The sequence below is a fragment of the Pinus tabuliformis genome, chromosome 9 (assembly GCF_031772625.1).
Source record: "Pinus tabuliformis cultivar Carrire ecotype Pingquan chromosome 9, CPIR1, whole genome shotgun sequence".
In the NCBI taxonomy this organism is placed as follows: domain Eukaryota; kingdom Viridiplantae; phylum Streptophyta; class Pinopsida; order Pinales; family Pinaceae; genus Pinus; species Pinus tabuliformis.
Window position 1 is genome coordinate 945,763,501 of NC_142307.1, and position 20,226 is coordinate 945,783,726.

A 20,226-nucleotide genomic window follows, 5' to 3' on the forward strand; every position below is an offset into this window, starting at 1 on the left:
TGATTACAATCGCCCTATGCCATTGGAGCCCAGCCACACAAAAACAAAAAAACCTTGGGCTATTTTCCTCTTCGCCTCTGGTTGCGCCCCTTGCTGACACTCGTGTCTTCCGCACAACCTACAGAGTCATCCTTAGCCGTAGCCGCAACCGTTGCCAGAGACCAAGAGCCACAAAAACCACCGTCCCCTGCCACCTTCGCTGTTCTGTTGCCTTCAACCTGCAATCCGTCATTGTTTCGCTGCCCATCGATCTGGTCTGTCATCCTCTGCTACCACCGCCCCTGCACTCACAAGTCGAAGGCCAACGCCGCAGTACTCCGTGAGCAACCAAGCCGATTGCAGTCCGACTGATGCACCGTTTCCGAAGCACCACCACTGCTGGGTCACCACACTTAGTATCGTCCTTGCAACACATCCGCAATTCGTTCCCACGCTTACCCAATCCGTATAAGCTTATTCATTTTGCACATAACTTAATATTTTTTCCGAAAATCAAGTTATCGTGTTAAGGGGAGAGGAAAGGTCGACCTTCTATGTTAGGAGGTGTGACTTTTCAAATCTATGAGTGTGACTATTTAGATCATAAGTTGGGACAATTGTAGAGGTCAAACAAATATTTCATAGTGAAGTGAATTATTGAAGTTAATAAGTGAAGGGTTATAATTAAAAAAATAAATTAATTACTTAAATTATTTGGAAAAAAAAGTATATAAAAAATTATGGGTTTCTTTGCAATATGTCCTTTTTTCAGAAGGATACCCTAATTGTCAAGACTCAAGAGTCATTCAGAAATCAAAACGTTGTTTGCATAAAATATTACAAAACTTTTACCTTAGTCTAATGTCTAAGTGATATAGAAAAACAATCATTAGCAAGAGATATGAAACAATTAATGGCAATATATAAGCAACGACAAGCTGATTTTAATAAGGAAATGAAGAAAACATAATCCACATTGCAAGTTGAAAGCCCATTATCACTCCTACAAAACGATGTAACCTAGTGTACCAAGAAATTGCAGCTGGAAAATCAAGAGAGACAAAATAGCCAAACTTTGGCAAAACAAGGAAGCGTTACAACAGGAACATAAAAATCTTGTGGATATGTATTACAAGGAAGTAATGGAAAAGGATGAAGAAATCTCTCGCCTCAAGGACCACGTCGAAAAATTACTTCCACAAGTGAAGAAGACTAAGGTCACAAAGAAAGAACTCAAAAAGCACTTATCAGAACAAGAAGAATAAACCTTGCGTTTAAAGAACCTTAATAAAAAATTATTAGAACAAATCAAAGATTTAAAAGACGAAAAACTTAAAAGTCAAAACATTGAAAATAAGGCTGTTGAATCAGAAACTAAAGTACTTTTACGTTTGAGAAAACATAATCAAAGTCTACTCATTCAAATTAAGAAACTTAAGGATGATAAGAAAGCATTAAAAGACAAGTTAGAACAATTTACTCAAGGAGAAGTATCAAAATCTCCAGCGGTAACAGTCCAAGTTGAAGATAAGGGAATGAATACTAATCCAGTGAATATCATAGCTCAAGAAGAATGCAAACTAGTTGAAGAAAAAACGCACTTAGATGTCGCAGTTCAGATGATAAACACCCCAAGTGAAGGTTCTGTAGCCAACTCAACAACATTGTCATGTGAAGTAAATAAAAAAATTTCCACACACTTAATAAGGGAAAGTCAAACCAAAAAAGTTCCCTATCGACATCCGAATCATGAGAGTAGACAACTCAACACTGCTACATATCGGGATCATTCAGAACAGAAACAACAAACTGATGTTCCAGAGAATAACGATGTAATGTCAATCCAGTCCTATGATGACAAGTTGTTACAAAATTCCAGTGATCAGAATATTCCACAGAGGATTAATCTAGGATGGTCTGATCCCTTCTCAGTGCGACAATTTTGTTTGTCACTTAGAGGATCATATCGTCTTGCTTTGACAGAGATGACAATTCCGAGACAAAAAGACAATCGAAACAGAAAAAAGAGATCAAGTGTTTCATCAGTAAGCTTTGAGGACAAAGCCTTTTGAGGTGGAAAGCAATGTTATGAATAAATATATAGGAAATAATGTAAATGACAATAATTAATAATGATTAGTTATTTAGTAATTATGTTGAAGAGTCATGGTTAAATGATACATGACTCTCCATGAAGAGGCACTTGCATAGTATATAAGCAAACCTTTCACTCTCATTGTATCGTCATTCTTATTCATACATTTAAGATATAATCTTTGTATCCTCATGGATATCTTTATATTCCAAGTCTTCTGGAGTAATTAATCTGAAGAAGGAACTTTGTTCACTTCATCATCAAATTTGGATAAGGAAAAATATGTTTTTGAGGTCAAGCCCACATGTGCAAATTGTCATGGTTGGCCACATCATCATGTAGGTTCATGAAGCCCAACAAACATGTTTTTTGACCCTCAGCGACTTGTATAAATAAGAGAGACCTCCACCCTCATTTGGCACTTCATCAACTCAACATATTCTTCTCTCCTCATCTGATTGGTTCGTACAGCTTATTGGGCATCTCTTTTCCTCACACATGTGGCAGTAAAGAAGGATGAATTTCAGGATAAATTACTGGGCCAAATTTCAGGAATCTGTTGCAGGTTTGACCAGTGTTGACCAGGGGTGCGTTGACCAAGTTTGACTGCGATTTTTGGGTCAAAATTTCAGTTTTGGAGAGCTGCATCTATTGGCATAGAAACTGAGGTATTCTGGGCACGTTGACCAGAGCTGACCACAGGGTTGACTGCAGACTTCAAGTGCAGACTTTGACCAAATTTGACTGCTGATTTATGGCTGTTTTGGGCCGACTTTGACCAGCAAAAGAGGCCGAGTTTGACTGTGGTTGACCAAACTGTTTTGGAGAAATTTTACTGCTGTTGACTTTCTGATTAGGGTTGATTTGACTACTGTTGACCAAGGACAGAATTGCAGAATTTTACAGGGCTGTTTTGTCAGTGATTTCACAAGTCAACTTTGACTTATGTTTGTACTCTCTCTCTGCTGAACATTTGATATAATAATAAGAATAATTGATCAAAGGGTTTTCCCCGTCTTGGGGGTTTTCTCTGGCATTCACAAAATCTGCTGTTCTCTTGTCTTGGTTTGTCTTCTGCATTTTATTGTTCATGTTCTATCTACAATTACCGTCAATGTTATTTATGGACAATGTGATTGCTATTGGAAACGAATTTGGAATTTGTCATTGGGCTGCTAAAAGGACATTGAAGTGATTGTGCTAAGCATAGAACATACCATTGTAAACTAAAATTAACACTTTATGACTCCATGCGCCCTTTGGAATATTTGGCATTAATCCTGCCACATCAACCACCATTAAAATAAACCAAATAAACTCTGTTTTTAGGTAACATACAATAAAGTCTGTGAGTGGTTGCAAATTGAAATTCTTTCCCCCTATCAACATTCAAAAGAGATTTTTTGTTTCGTATTTGACATGTTAATTTTGGCTGTTATAAATAATCTTTTTTTGTATAATCCTCCGAAATATAACCTATATTTGTCGAAGCTTTAGTAATCCTAACCATAATGACACCCCCCTTTTTTAAATGGATTGGATTGTGTCTCGCCTTCTTATTAATAATCAGAAGTTTTGGATAGTTCTGTTGCGTTAAATTTTGTGATGTTTAATATGGATTTAAAGCAAGGACTTGTGCATAAAGTCCCAGATTTGGGTGATGCCTTTTGATGTGTATTAAACTCGATCTACAGATTTGTATGGAGGAAGAAGATAGAACGAGATGTTACTCAAGGAATGTCATTGGAGGAATTGTCTGTAAAAGCTGAGAAGAAACGACAAAGGGAAAGAATGGTAGGTAATCAATAAGGTTAAGCATTACACTGAATGTACATACTAGATAATTGCTACACAAACAAACACATATATGGTAGAATATTTTAAATGCACATTGGACTCCAGGAGCATGGCTTTTTTTTTGTAATTTTAATTTAGTCAATTGTTTGGATACTCATGTTGTTAGGTAACATACAACAAAGTCTTTGAGTGTTTCAAATTTCTTCCCCCTATCAACGTTCAAGAGAGATTTTTTGTTTCATATTTGACATGTTAATTTTGGCTGCTACAAATAATCTTTTTTGTATCTATTTGTTCGTGAGGTACTTTACATCCTCATTTTTTCTTCATATTTGACGTGTTAATTTTGGTTGCTATAAATAAAATATTTTGTATCTATTTGTTTATAAGGTACTTCACATCCTTGTTAACAGACAGATTCTTAATCAAGGAGTTGGTATGAATTAGTAGGTGTCAAAGTGGCAATGGTTTTTGCTTTTAGCGTTCCTTCCTTGGATGAGCTTTATTTGGAAAAAAGCCAAGTGATAAAAGCTTTGCATGTCGCTCATGCATGTACATTCATAGGGACCTTTACAAATCCTTAATGGATTATAGAGTGTACAACATGTGTACAGTTTTGTAAATTATCTCTCATACATGCATACTTGCTCTCTTGTGTTTTTTGTGTATATCTTTCTTCAGTTGCTGGTATTGTGCTCATATGAGGATGCTTTCATCTAGTACTGGAAACCTCTCAACCTAAGATAGATCAAATTCAATTTTGGTGGGGTAGCAAAGAGCAACCTAGATCCAAAAAGAGCAAGAGGCTTCATAAATGAGCAAGGCTAGGTTTTGGGAATCCTTTTGAAGTTCCTAGATATCAAACAAGCAAACAACTAAGCATAAATAGAACACTTGGTTCTTGGGTTCAAGCATGCAATGAGAAAATGTCTTGTCTTCAAAACATAATCGTTGGAACTCATTATTGATCACCCAGAAGGAAAACCAAAAATCTCTACGGTAGTCCTTATACCTCAACCACCATGGCCAAGCCATGGCTCAACACTGCATACAAGCCCTTTGATATGAGTGCCATTCCAGGGTACCCCCCTGGGAAGTATGAAGAATGGCTGCCCAAGTTCAAGGATGAGTTTTACTGGTGTGTTGGTGGAAGGATGACGGAAGAAGAGTATGTGGTTATGATGTTGTTTTCTCTCTCCTTGTAAGGAAATGCCAGAGATTGTGTAATGTACCATGCTGATTTCATGCAACTAGAATAAAAAATTTTCACTGAGAAATTTCTTCAAACAGTTAGTGTGCCAAAACAAACAACCAAATTTTTCTTTGAAGAGTTTATACAAACAGTTTGCAGACATACATTATGTCAAACACTTTCTTAACCAAACAGAGAACACCTTCAGCAAGAAATGTTGAGGGGCAGAACACCAATTTTATTATTCTGATCTGAAGAGTTTACAAGGCATTACAATGAGACCCCTGAGAATTTAGCTCCAGCAGAGATGACAAGGCAATTCGGCCCTCAGAAAAGTGATCTAAGAGAACTCAGCCTGGCAATTTCTGGAATGTTCTGCCTCGACAAAAAATTGTCCCACAGAAAAATAAATTCGGTCTCAATGAAGAAAGGAACTCTACCTGTGACTCAACTCCTGAATAATGCCAATGATCAACCCCTTGCAGAATAGCAAATTACAATCACAAAACCTTCAGGATCAGCCCCTGGAACAATAACTTCAAGCTTCAGATGGGTCAACAAACTCGTCACAAGATAGTGGCTCAGGCTGGAGGTTCTTGGCCTTCTATAGAGAGTAGCAATCTTCAGAACTTGGCACTCTTTGACTGATAAACTCGGTTCTTCAGAAATAGGAATCTTTAGCTTCAATTGATAAATGAAACCCTTCCAAAATTTAACCCATTTCTCAATGGCTGCCTGGTGTACAAAGTTCACTTTCAGGAGTAATCTTCAGCAATTTGATCTTCAGGTCTGAGCGAATGGTTCTCCAATTTGGCTTTTAGGCACATGAATTTTCTTAGTGCAAATCGGCTTCCTCTGGTACTGAACAATTCAGCCCAAATTTAGTTCGGCCTCAGACTTTGGCTACTTGTGTAGAAAATTCGGCCCCTTGGATAATAGACAACTTCAGCCTCCTGGTGTAATAATTCGGCCCTTGAATCTGCTTCCAACAGTGATGAATCTCATGCAAGCATAATCTGAATTCGTCCTCTTGATGAGAATGATGATGTCTGAAACAACTCAGCCTCCTTACTAATGTAATATAAGTGACAATTCGGCCTACAATGGATCTGCAAACACAATAAGCATTCTTTCCCTGAAGGAATAATGATTTCTGAAGTAAGTCGGCCCCCTTAGAAGTAAGACACCTCCTGCAAATAAACAATAAATTTCTCCAATTCACCTGCAACAAATTTATCAATGAAAGCTGGGCAATATATGGAAATCCAACTAGGGTGGCAAAAGAGTCCACTGAAATTGAATATAGGCTAGCTAGGGTGGCAATGAAGTCCACCGAAACTAGTGTGTGAGGATCTCGCTTGAAACCCTTGGTCTGAAACTCGCTTGGGCTCCACTCTAATGGCAATGAGAAATGGCAAGATAGAATGATGAGAAATGATCTCCAATCTCCTTTTATAATATTTCATTCAGTTTTCTCCAAGTTTCTAGAACTCCTTTTAATATTATTTTATTGATGAAGTCACTTTTTTTCTGTAAGTGGCTTTTTGCCCATTTTTCTAATAAAATAATTTTGCCCCCTCTTATTAATCATAATTTACCCCTTTTTAATATATAATAGCATCAGAATTGGGCAAATCTCTTTTGGTCTCCTTGATAATTTTTCCTTCTCGCTGGCCTAAAGGAGACAATTAGGCGAGTGAAATTAATGGCTCCAAGCTCAAGGAATGGGGGACATTACAGATTGGTACCTAGATTTGTCCATAGGGGGACTTACAAACTATGACCAACTACATTAAGCATTCAACAAAAGATGGGCCACTTTCAAGGAGGACATGCAATTCTTAGCCAAGGTCTAGGAAGCCAAAAAGACTGACAATGAGAGTGTCAAGGATTTCACAAGCTTTGATGAGTTGTTCAAAGAAGTGCCCAAGTTGTACAGACCTATTGAGTAGACCATCCTTGCATTATATGTTGATGCTTTCCCCAAGGTACACATCTTGTGCCTTGACCAAAAGGCCTTTAACTATAAGTTTATAACCATTCAGCACAATTTGACAACATCTAAAATTGACTTGCTTTCATACCCTTGAGCCAAAGTAGAGGTCAAATCTAAACCATGCCCAAGTTGACCCCACCTTGCAAGCCTTTGCCCAAAAGTTTGACAAAATTACTAATGAACTCATGCCGGGGCAAATGGCTATGATGAATAAATTGACCATCTTAGATAGAGAAAGGGGGTCTCATTAGAAGTATCCTCCTAATCCTCAATTTAATAATGATAGGGCCCCTAAGCGGAATCCTAATAGTGGCAAGCATACTTCTCAACAAGCTGTGCCTAATACCCTTGCCCCTACTAACATGATTAATCAAGAAGGCTTTCCTTGGTGTTAAAATTCTAATGAATTCCATAGTAAAAAAGAGTGCCCATATACTCAACATCAAGATGAGGATAGCACAAAGCATTTGAACTTGATCATTGATTCTGGTTCTTTCACAACTTTACTTAATGATACTTCATCCCTTCCTCAACAATAGTATGAAGTACTAACCATAGAACTTATAAAGAATGTGATGAGCCTATGAATGCTGTTGAAGTGGGGGATAGGTTCAAAGGGTTGCATTATACTGGGAAGAATAATGAGCCAAACCACCCTGAAGCAAGTAGTAGTGTTGCTCCCCAACGAAATGTGATGAAAACACCTCTTCCCTCTAGTAAGAGCATTCCCAAGATTGCTCCCTCTAATGCTAGTAATGGAGTATTTTTAGATGTAGATTTGGGAAATGTCCTAACTAAGGTGAATGTGCTTGTCCCACTCTCAGAGCTTGCAAAGCTTGAACCTCAAAAAGGTCAAGTTAGGAAAATCCTCAACCTAGATAGGGAACTTGAGGACCCTCCTGTGTTATTACAAAATATGTATTATGACCATAAGAATGGAGGGAATGCACCTTTTCTGTTGTCTCTAGTAATTGATAACTTGATATTGCACAATTGTATGCTTGACTTTGGAGCCTTTGCTAATGTCATGCCTTTAAGAATTATGAATCAATTGTCGCTGCCAATTACTATACCTTACAAAAATGTGCGTGGCTTTGACTCAAAGTCCATTCTTGTGCATGGTTTAATCAAATATGTTAAGGTTGCCTTAACTACTAAAATAGACGTAGCTGTGTTAATAACTTAATGGATATAGTAGTCATTAATGTTCTTGATTCTTAGGGCATGCTCTTATCAAGAAAGTGGTTGACCCCTATTGGTGGGCATTTGTAGATGGACTTATCCCATGCTACCATACCCACAACTGATGAAAAACCATTTATCTTGTATTAGGAGCCACATATGGCTAAGCATGTTGAAGACATCAATCCTTTCCCTTTCCCCATTACCCTTGAAAATTGTAGCAAGATGGAAGGAGACCTCAAGCCTTTAAACTTGTAGGTAACACGAAAACACTTTGAGCCTTGTTTTATTCTCCGAGCTCACTTAACCAGTCCTTCTGTAATATGTTTTATTCTTCCAGTTTTGTAAGATTGTAATTTTAATTAACAGACCCTAGAGTCGACATGCATATATTTATCATCGTCGGAGTGTTGCAGGAGGAGTAGGAAAGGGTGAGAGTTGTTTAAGTAGAGCTGAAGGAGGGAGTTGGGGAGAGAGGTCGGACGAGCAGAGAGGATCGGAAGGAGTCGGGGTATCAAATCCGAGACAAAGCGAGAGAAGCCAGCACTCAAGCAATTTCTTTTTCTTTTTAAAGGACTCTGTCAAATGTCGGGCTCGAGCTCGTCTATTGACGAATCTCGTAATAGAGAACCAACACTCGGGACATCGGAATCTCCTAACGTTTATAACATTATAATTCTTTAAAAGTTCCAAGACCCGAGACCGTCAAGTGATGGTGACGAAAAATATTTCCATTTCTCAGAGTGTCTAGTGTTGTGGTGCAAGTTCTTTGTAATATTGAGTGGGGCCGTATTGGAGGTCGGAACCTCGGAGGTTCATTTAATTTGAATTTAACAAAACCGCTGAGACTTGAAATCCCAAAGGCACGAAGTCTCGAGCCTGCGAGGACGCGAGGGTTCCGAAATCGCTAAGATTCGAGGACCAGAGATCCGAGAGGAGTAAGGATCCGAGGTCTGAGATCGGAAAGCGCCAAGAAGCCATTTGATTCGAGATCCGAGATCCGAGAAGCGCTTAGAATGTTTTTGCCTGTTTTAGTTAAATTTTTTCCACTGTGCTTAAGTTTGCCGCCGTGTTTTTAATAGGGAGGTTGAATGGGCATTGGAGGAAGTGCCTACTACGGGGAACCAACTCAAAGAGGGGCCGATTCTAAGCAAATCTCTGTTAGATTTGCATTAGGTGGTATCAGAGCAGACCCTGCGTCTGCTTCAGGAGCATAGGAAGGAATCATGCTACCTAGAGATGTCAAAGGTGCAAGAGAAGAAAGAGCACAAAGACCTGTTGCTAATAGAGAGGTGCTAAGACCAATGCAACAATTGGAAGAGAGAATGGCAACAATGGAGACCGGCCGACACAGAGAACCATAAGCTGGAGATGAAAGTGTTGAGGAGGAAGAGATCATAGAGGAAGAAGTAGAAGAACCACTAGAGGCCAAGGTTCTAAAAGTAGTATTGGGTTCTGTAATGAAGCCAAAACTGGATATATCCTCCTACACAAGAAGTATGAATCTAGAGGAGTTGATTGATTGAATCACAAAATTAGACAAGTTCTTCGAGTATGAATAAATGGAGGAAGAAAGAAAAGTGAAGTTTGCAGTGACAAAATTGAAGGGACATGCAACTCTTTGATGGGATGGAATGCATAAATAAAGGAGAAGAAAGAACAAGTAGAAGATCAAGAGCTGCGATAGAATGGTAGAAAAACTCAGAGGTAAGTTTCTACCTAAAGATTACCAGTTGACCTTGTTCAGAAATATGCAAAATCTCAGACAGAGAGGCTTGACAGTTAGAGAATATATAGAGGAGTTTTACAAAGTCAACATTAGAGCTGGATATGTGGAAGAATCTACAGAGAAGACTGCGAGATATATTAATGGGCTTAGATTGGATATTCAAGATGAAATAAGTGCACTGTCTCCAAGGACAATAGAAGAAGCTTACCAGATGGCTTTGAAAGCGAAGGAGAAGCTTGCAAGAAAACAAGCTGGTAGAGGTAAAGGTGTTGCCGGAGGCAGAGGGCAACAACAAAGTAAAGGGAGATCTACTGCATCTAAGGATGGGGCTAGTAGTTTTAGCCCACAACGACAGCAAGAAGGTGATTCCAGAGGTTGAAGATATTCTTCCAGAGGATGAGGAAGAGGCAGGAGAGAGGTTAGATGCTACAAGTGTGGCAAATTGAAGTTCAAAAAGATAGGACGATGCAAAATTCAGAAGAAATTTTCTACTAATGCTCACAAACTTGAACTTCCACCCGGAGTTGGAATCTCACCTATTTTTAATGTAGCATACCTGTACAAGTATGACCCTGAGACAGAACAACCAACCAATGATCAGAAACAACAACCAGTTTCATGGGAAAAGTAGTTGTAGTAGATGAACCCTTGCAACTAGAGAGGATCTTGGATAAGAGGTTGATCAAGAAGACCGGGGACAAAGAATACTTTGAGTATTTGGTTAAGTGGAAGAACCTGCCAATGTCTGATGCAACATGGATGATTGCCACACTGATACAGAAAAGTGGCAAATCCATTGAAGAACTCATGGACAGGAGCCCATAAATCTTTGTTCTTTGGGAGCATGATGTAGGGGCATCCATAATTTCTCTTTGACCGAGAGTTCAAAATCTTTTACTAGAGGAGTTGGTTCCTCAAAGAGTGGATTGTTAGGCCAAAATTTGTTTTTAATTTGCCAAATTAGTCAAATTGTTGTAGCAGTTGTAGTTTAGGTAGTTTTTTCTCTAAATTAGTCTTTAGATCCTATCTTCAAGGATCTGAACTGAATAATGTAATTCATATATTTCCTTTTGATTAATGGATAAAGGGGAGGAGAGGCGAGAGAGATTGTATGTGTGAACCGCTTGGCTTCAAGGGCTCCGAGCTCACTTAACCAATCCTTCTGTAATTTGTTTTATTTTTTCAGTTCTGTAAGATTGTAATTTTAATTAATATACCAGAGAGTCCACATGCATATATGTATCATCGTTGGAGTGTTGCAGGAGGAGCAAGAAAGGGCGAGAGTTGATTAAGTAGAGCTAAAGGAGGGAGTCGAGGAGAGAGGCCGGACAAGTACAAAGGATCGAAAGGAGTCGGGGTATCGAATCCGAGATAGAGAGAGAAGCCAACACTAACGCAATTTTTCTTTTCTTTTTAGAGAAGTCTATCAAGTGTCGGGCAAGAGATTGTCTATTGACGGATCTCGTCACAAAGAACCAACACTCGGGACGTCGGAATCTCGTAACGTTTTTAACATTATAATTCTTTAAAAGTTTCGAAACCCGAGACCGTCGAGTGACAGTGACGGAAAATATCTCTGTTTCTCAGAGTGTCAAGTGTTGTGGCGCAAGTCCTTTATAATATTGAGTGGGGCCATATTGGAGGTCGGAACCTCGGAGGTTCATTTAAATTGAATTTAACAAAATTGCCGAGACCCGATATCCCAAAGGCACGAAGTCCTGAGCTTGTGAGGAAGCGAGGGTACCGAGATTGCTAAGAGCGGAGGACCCGAGACTTGAGAGGAGTAAGGATCTGAGGTCCGAGATCGGAAAGCGCCGAGAAGCCATTTGATTCGAGATTCGAGAAGCGCTTACAATGTTTTTGCCTGTTTTACTTAAAATTTTTCCATTGTGAGTTTGCCGCCGTGTTTTTAACAAGGAGGTTGATCGGGGGTTGGAGGAAGCGCCTACTATGGGGAACCAACTCAAAGAGGGGTCGATTCTCAACAAATCTTAGTTAGATTTTCATCATTTTTGTCCCTAATGATGTTGATCTCACTTGATCTTGAGAGGTTTGTGTCTAGTGGTGTTTTCATAGTAGCAAAGATCACTGCGAGGGATGGCTTGAGTCCCAGAGTTATCGGAATCAGTGGAACTTGTCGGCTCGATCGGTTTGAGCCCTAAATCGGTCTGGCTGGTGGCACAAAACTTGAACAAGTCGGTTTGGTACCAAATTGGTTGGTTCTTGTAAGGAATTGGCTGGTTCAATACTGTACTGACCTTTTTATCATCAAACCAACTGGTTTCGTACTATGTGACCAAGACCGTTCCAAATGCAAATTAAAGAAAAAACGATAATTTATGAGTGGCGCAACATAGAAATTTATATCCCACTCAAAATATAAAAAACTTTACAGTTTGTAGGATTTCAAGATTGAGGGGATTGCAACATTTCCTTTGGATTTTGTTATGTATGAGAGTATGGAACTAGCATTTAATCAAGAGCACCATGCCGTCTAGGTACCTTGATGTTAGTGGTACTGATTGTTGAACTCCTTTGTCATGACCCTAGTAAAAATGTAACAGTCACTCGAACAAAATCTTTACTTGTGATGTTAAGCTTTTTCTATCTTATTTTAATGTTTAGAGTGTGAGATTGATGACCAAGGTCCCAATATAGGCAATGATTTTGATGATATGAAGGTATTTTTTGTTGCGTGATTGTTTTTAGATGTTAGAGGCCATCTAAAGGCTATTTGTTGACGTATTTTAGGTTCAAAGATGGATTGCAGTTGGTGCTATTTTGGTTATATCCACCCTTACATGCTATATAAATGATAACTTTTGCATGTGTATAAATTGTTTGGATTCATATCGATGCACATGAATATATATGTTTCTCTTTTAAATATTAATATTTAATGTATTTTTTGGTTGAACAATTTTTTTGTTTGGTTATTTTGCCAATTCAGGTCTAGTTCTAAACTATTCTACGTTTGGGGGGTCTACCGGTTTGGGCAATAGTTCACTGGGCTTGACCCTCTTCAATGCAACCCCAGAGGATGTTTTATCCCATTCTAAGAGCAAAGATGACCTTGATGCTTTAGCGTTGCTCTCCAAAGATGGGCGTTGGTCTTTGAGATGATTCCATGTGGCACTGCATCCCCTTGTGTACCTCTATATGGTCAAACTCTGAGCCATAGAGCTTGAGCGTTTGGGCTACTTGAAGATGTGCTAAGATGGACCCAAGGCAACCCCAGGCTAGCCTTGGCCTTGTTAGATGGACGTTGCTTGTTCTATAGCCTAAATGAGGATGATTGTCATTGAAATAACTTGGGAGGGCTTGCACATTCTCCTTGGATGGTGGACCCCAATGCTTGCCTTGCATGATGCCATATCACCCCACAAGCCCTAGAAGGGTGACATAGGCTTCTTTATGGAAAATCTAGGTTTAGACCCACAAAAAATATATAGAAAAATACAACTGATAGGAACCTAGAAACTCAGCCCCATTGGAAAAATTGGCGTCAGGAAAATTGGCCCCTGGAAATCAACCCTCTCGAAGAAACTCGTTCTTCGAGAATTAGACCTGTCTCACAAGCGAATTGGTCCCCTTTCTTATCACCTCGTATGACCCTTGCTCACTTGAGAAAATCAACCTCTCTAGATATTTTAGCCTCCTCCACAATTCGACTTTCCTCCTTAGCAACTTGGCTTCCCTCTTTCTTGAACTCGTTCTCCTTGAATTTCTCCTGAAATTCCCTGCTGCACTTCTCCTCACTTCTCTGTGGTCTAGTCAAGCCTCTTCCTAGAGAAAATTGCTTCCTCCACAACTGTGTGTCTTCACCTCTCCCTTAGGCTTATTTTATAATTTCATTAAGCCAAAATCCCTAACCCTTATCTCCTAAGTGATCAATGGCAAAGATTAAATCCTAAGCCCCACTTGAGATCAACGATTGAGATTATATCTAAGTCAAATAATTTTATTATTTATCCTTGGGACTTTGGCCTAATAGTCCACAATAAGTAATTAAATTAATTATTGTACTTTTCCCAAGTTAACCTTAGGAAAACAATCATAAAAGTACTTACTCCACCAAGAAAGCACCTAAAGAGGCAATCGAATATCTTCTACATGCTAAGACATCAAGCCAATGTAGAAGGCCTTCAAAGGCTACAGAATCAACACTCCCTCCTAGCGAGGAAGGAATTCTCCAACACCCCCAACTTATCTCTGTAAAACACAAACTTCCCCTTCACTAGAGGCCTGATGAGAATGTCTGCTACCTGCTCCTCTATGGAGATGTATTGCAATCTCATGGCATCTCTCTGGACTCTGTCTCTGATGAAGTGGTATTTGATATCTATGTGCTTGGACCTATCATGAAACATTGGATTCTCAGACAACTTAATGGAACTTTGATTGTCACAATGAATCATTATGGGTCCCATCTCTAGACCAAATCATTTTGTGAGCATCTTGCAAATCCATATGGCCTCACAGCTCGCCAGACTCGCGGCCATGTTCTCAGTGTCTACTGAGCTAAGCGCCATTGAGTGATGCTTTGTGCTATACCATGAGATCATAGCTGATCCCAAGCTGAAAAACAACCTGAAGTACTTTTCCTGTCCACTGCACTCCTTGCCTAGTTCAAATTTGTATAGCCTTGCAACTCCACTACACCAACTTTGAAATACCTCAGTCCATGCTCCACTGTACCACGAAGATACCTGAGCACATGCTTTGCTACCACCCAATGCACCCTTCTCGAATGCATAGGTAAATTGGTTGAGTGCGTTCATAGCAAAACAAATATCTGGCCTAGTGTTGACCAAATATATCAATGACTTGATCAATTGTTTGTACATGGTGTGATCCACCAACTCACCCTCAAAAGCACTAATCTTCCTCAATTTGGTGATCATAGGTTTAGGCATTGGCTTGTAATCCTCCATCCCGAGTCTCCTCAGAATCTCAATTGCATAGTTTCCCTAGTAAAATCTCTCCTAGCTGCTACTGCCACACCTCCAATCCCAAGAAGTAATGCATCCATCCAATGTCTTTCATGTCGAACTTCGAAGCAAGGTCCTCCTTGCACATCCCTATGAGCTTCTTCGATCCTATCAGAAAGAGATAGTCAACATATGGTACCAATATAAGCGGCTAACCATGAACAAGTACATAGTACAAGTTTGAGTCTGCCTCACTCTTGGTGAAGCCTAATCCAAGTAGGTACCCATCAATCTTGGAGTACCATGCGTGAGGTGTCTTCTTAAGTCCATATAAGGCCTTCTTCAATCTGCATACAGGCGACTCCCTCCCATGTACTTAAAAGCCATGAGGCTGGTCAGTATGCACCTCTTCCTCGATCACCCCATTGAGGAAGGAAATCTTCACAACCATCTGATGTATCCTCCACTCCATCTCTAAAGCAATATAAATGACCACCCTAATAGATGCATATTTGCCGACAAGAGTAAATGTATCCTCATAGTCTACTCCCTCCTTCTAGGAGAACCCTCTCACCATTAACCTTGTTTTGTGCTTCTAGACACTGCCACCTACTACATGCTTGATCTTGAAGATTCGTCGAGAAGTGACCACTAAGTTTCCTTCAGGCCATGGTACTATCACCCACACATTGTTCCTCATGATGGAACTATACTCTTCCACCATGGCATCCCTCCAAACCTGCTGGTTTGGTGCCTCACAAAGGTAGAAGGCTCAAACTCACTGATGTTGCTCGTCAAGGCCAAATAATTGGACAATCTGATTAGTGGTCTAGTCTCCTTGAAAGTACTGTTAGGAGCCTCTGCAAGATCCTCAACATTTCTTAGGGTCTGCTTAGCCCATCTTGGCCTCCTCTTGACAAAGCTCAAAGGAACCTCTCGCTCCTCATGATCTGAAGGTTGTGCCCTTGTTGCTGGTCCCTGCTTAACCGTCAGAGCCTCTCATTGTCAATCCTCTGCTACTGCTGGATCTGCCCCATGTGACCTTCTAAAGGTCCTATCCTCCTCAAATTTGACATCCCTTCTAACCACTATCCTTTTTTGTCCTAGAATGTAGACCTTGTAGGCCTTTGAAGTCAAGACTCACTATATCCAACAAAAATGCTGCTCTCTGATGAGGGCTCCAATTTAGTCCTTTTCTTTGAAGGAATGTGGACATACATTAGACTATCAAATATGTGAAGGTGGGCATGGAACTAACATTTAATCAATAGCACCTGACCCTCTATGTACAATGTTGGTAGTGGCATTGACTGTTGAACTCCTTTATCATGAACCTAGTTACAGTGTACCCATCACTCAAACAAAATCATGATTTGACACATGAAGCTTTTTCTATCTTATTTTAATGCTTAGAGAGTGACATTGATGATGAGGATCCAAATATAGGCAATTATTTTGATGATATGTAATTATTTGTTGTAGCATGTCTTTTTTTTAACACTAGAGGCTATCTAGAGCCTTTTTGTTGTTGTATTTTTGGTTCAGAGATGTGTTGCACTAAGTGCTATTCTGGTTATATGCACTCTTACTCTCTATATAAATGAGAACATTTGAATATTTGTGTATAAATGGTTTGTATTCATATGTATGCACATGAATATATATGTTTTTCTTTAAAATTTGAATATTTTACATTTTTTTTGGTCCAATATTTTTACCGGTCCCGATTTGGTTTTGATTGGTTCCTGGTTCAGGGGGTCTACTGATTCAATCAATGGCTTGGTTTTGATAACATTGGTTTGAAGTAGGGTTTCTACATTTGCCATGGTTAAAATTGCTAAATTTATCTTGAAATCTTGCTCCTGTATGGTATGCAAAATTGTTTTACTTGAATCCTTTAAGAGAACTCTCAGCTGTGCATCTCTTAAAACCTCCATAAAACTGGAAGTTGATAGGGTTTGTAGATGCCCTTGCCATCTCACCCTCTTCAACAAGGCCATCCTCATTTTATTTTCCCTAGGTGACTCCATTGCACATCTAGATTAAGGCGCTAGTCTAAGTGGTGGTTATCAAACCTTCAACTTTTACTAAATTCTCTCTTCTCTCTTTATTCTAGGTATCTAGAGTTAGGGTTAGGGTTTCTATGAAATATTGCTAGAAAATAATTTTTTTGATGTCTTATTGCTCTTTAAGTAGGAATTGCATTAAATAATTGTCTTAGGGAAACTTTTGTTGAAAATGTAGCGTTGAAGGTCTTTTGGCTTGTGCCTTAGCTAGTGAAGACCTTGAATTAGTCTTTCTCTAGCATGGTGCGAATTCATGAGATAGACTTTAGTTTCATGCTTAGTGTTGGAGCTTCAGTTACATGGACTCTTCTTCAGTTTGACTATAGGGCGAGGTGGAAGTTACAAGTTTCGTTGGAACGTGTTGAGACTTCAGTGTTGATTGAAGGAAGAATGAGTTAAGACTCCAGTGTTGATTGGAGAGAGAACAAGTTGAGCTCTCAGTTAACTCGCAATCACAACTCAAGTTAACTTGCCTCTTGGCATGGATTGAATCTATAAAGAGAAGGACGAAGGCACAGGGTCGATCATTCTTTGTGTGAGTGTGCACAGAATTGAGGAGCAATTGTGCATAAGAGAATAGGGCTTCAAGTGCGCAAGAAAATAGGGAATTGTATGGTAGGAAATAGGAGCAGATTTGCGCAAGGAAATAAGAGTTGATGTGCTCTAGGAAATAGGAGCCTAGTGTGCAAGGATTAATGAGTAGGCATTGGGGATTCCCAGGGCAAGTAAAGGCTATTCAACAGGAGAACAAACATGTTCTCAGAGACAGATTGCTGGTTGTAGTAAGCAACGTGAATTGTAATAGATCCAATTGCTCAAGAACAATCAATAAAATACCACCACAAAAAAGAAAGTTTTCCCGTTTGGGTTTCTTGGGTAAGTATGTGTGTTAATTTGTGTGCATGTGTTTTTGCCTCTTGTGTTTTTCCGCTGCTTATAAATTGTTAAGAAACTCTGTATCTTGGTGAAAGTAAATTTGGTTTTAGTTTTCAGTTTCCTTGTTTTCAGTAATTCATTTAAGTAGTTAGAGTTTCAAGAAAATTAACATGGTATCAAAGTAGAGTTATGCATAAATATCAACACCAAATTGTTCAATCAGTGAAGAGCGCAATTCATGTTCAAGTCTTGCACTAGAGTTTTCAAGAGTAGTTTTTGGATAAGCAGTATGTCGTTCCAAGGACTAAGGGCAGATCACTGTTTAGAGGGAACCTCAAACTTCCGCTCATGGAAGGAGTGGATCTCAGTGGTGTTGGAGGATAGTGGGGTGCTAGAATTTATGGCAAATCAAATAAGCCCACCTCAAGATCTCGAACAATTGAACCAACATAACAAGAATGACACCAAGGCTAGGAGTATCATTCTTGAGGGGGTCAAATACCATATTGTCCCTCATCTCCATGGGAAGAAGATAACATATGGGATGTGGAAAGTCATCTTGGAGTTGTATCAGGGTTCCATTGATGCCAGGAAGCTTGCCCTTGAGGGCAAGTTAAGAAACCTTCGGACGAGCAAAGAAGAGCCCATAATTATGAACCTTTCCAAGTTCATCCAGGTTCAGGATGAACTAGCTGGAGTGGGCGACACTGTAGCAGACAAAGACCTTGTGAGTTTTGTGCTACTGGGACTTCATAAGTCTTGGGGAGACTATGTCCAAGAAGAAATCCAGAGGGGGACGAGAGCTGGAGTTTCAACAAAGATAAAGGACGAGGAGAACTTTGTCTTGGCAGGCAAAGGTAGCAAAGCCATGGGCAAGAAGAGCAAAGGAAACGCTGAGTCCAATTAGAAGGGCGAGAAGAAGAAGAAAGATCTAAGCAAGATCAAATGCTTCCATTGCCACGAGTTCGAGCACTATGCCACTAAGTGTCCTAACCGGAAGAAGGGGTCTAGTAAGGACCATGTGGCTGCATCAGTTGAGGTAGATGCGTTTTCTTCTCAGTTTGAGAAATACTTTTCATTGATAGCTTGCATGGCAAGCTCAGTAGGCAACAATGTATGGTACATTGATTCTGGAGCATCCTTCCACATGATTGGGAACAAGGAATATTTCAACCAGCTGAAGGAGAAGGACATGCAGTTTCACATTGAGCTAGGAGATGATGGCAAGTACTTGACTAGGGGAGTAGGTACTGTCAGTTTTGAGAGGGAGTTTGGTAGCTCTCTCCATCTCAGGGATGTCCTCTATGTTCCAGGCCTTAAGAAGAACCTTGTTTTTGTTGCTATCCTAGAGGACAAGGGCTATGATGTTGTTTTTAGCAGAGGTAAGGCTTACCTCAGGCACTTAGCTTCTGGAGCCATGAAACAGATTGGTGCGAGGATGAAGAAACTTTACAAGCTGCGGGTTGAGACATGCGCAACCTTAAGCAGCAAGGCAGTAAGTGCGCAGAGTAAAGACATGGGGGAGCTTAGGCGGAGACGCATGGGGCATTTGCATCATTGTGTGTTGAATATCCTTCAACAAATAGCCACAAGACTACCATAGTGTGCATTTGACCAACATGATGTGCGCAAGGGGTGCACACTTGGCAAGTATGCCAAGTCATCTTTTCTGGGCCGAGACAACCGAGCCAAAGGATTTTTGGAGTTGCCGCATTCAGAGTCTAGGCGTGTGTGAGCTCTTCTCCATCACTCGTTAGACACATGTATTATGTCACTTTCATAGATGACTATTCTCGAAAGATATGGATCTTCTTTACGAGGAAGAAGGAGGAGGTCTTCTCCAAGTTCATGGAGTTTAAGGCCTTGGTAGAAAACCAAACTAGGAAGAAGACTAAAGCATTGAGTGACAATGGCAGGGAATATGCCTCCAATGCTTTCAGGGACGTGTGTGCCAATGCTTTCAGGGACGTGTGTGCCAAGGAAGGCATTCGATGAGAGCTTATAGCACCCCACAACCCTCAACATAATGGGGTGGTTGAGAGGAAGAACCACAACATTGTTGGAGTGGCCAAGGCCATGTTGCATGACCAGTGGCTACCCATGTTCTTGTGGGCAGAGGCATGCAACACTGCAATATTTATGCAAAATAGTGTGAAAATTTTTGAATCTAACAAATCAAAAATCCTGCTGCAGTAAACTGATTTGCATTACCTAGCAGTGTTCTTCATTTTAACAAGTTATTTTTAGAATTATTTAGAAAATATTAATGCAAATACATTGTAGCCTACACCAATATACAGATCAAGTACTGAAAAAATAAATGAGACAACCACAAAAGGACACTTATATTTGGACTAAACTTCCCCGGAAAAACCCAATGCGG

At 39.8% G+C, this 20,226-nt stretch overlaps 1 protein-coding gene across 1 annotated transcript in view; it reads left to right on the top strand.

The window, feature by feature from the left end:
* LOC149151867 (cactus-binding carboxy-terminal, cactin) overlaps positions 1-20,226 on the top strand; it is a 234,872-nt gene that overhangs the window by 37,682 nt on the left and 176,964 nt on the right. The window contains exon 3 of the mRNA XM_089438382.1: positions 3,769-3,868. Coding sequence (XP_089294508.1) covers positions 3,769-3,868 — 100 coding nt within the window. The remainder of the gene's footprint in view (positions 1-3,768; positions 3,869-20,226) is intronic.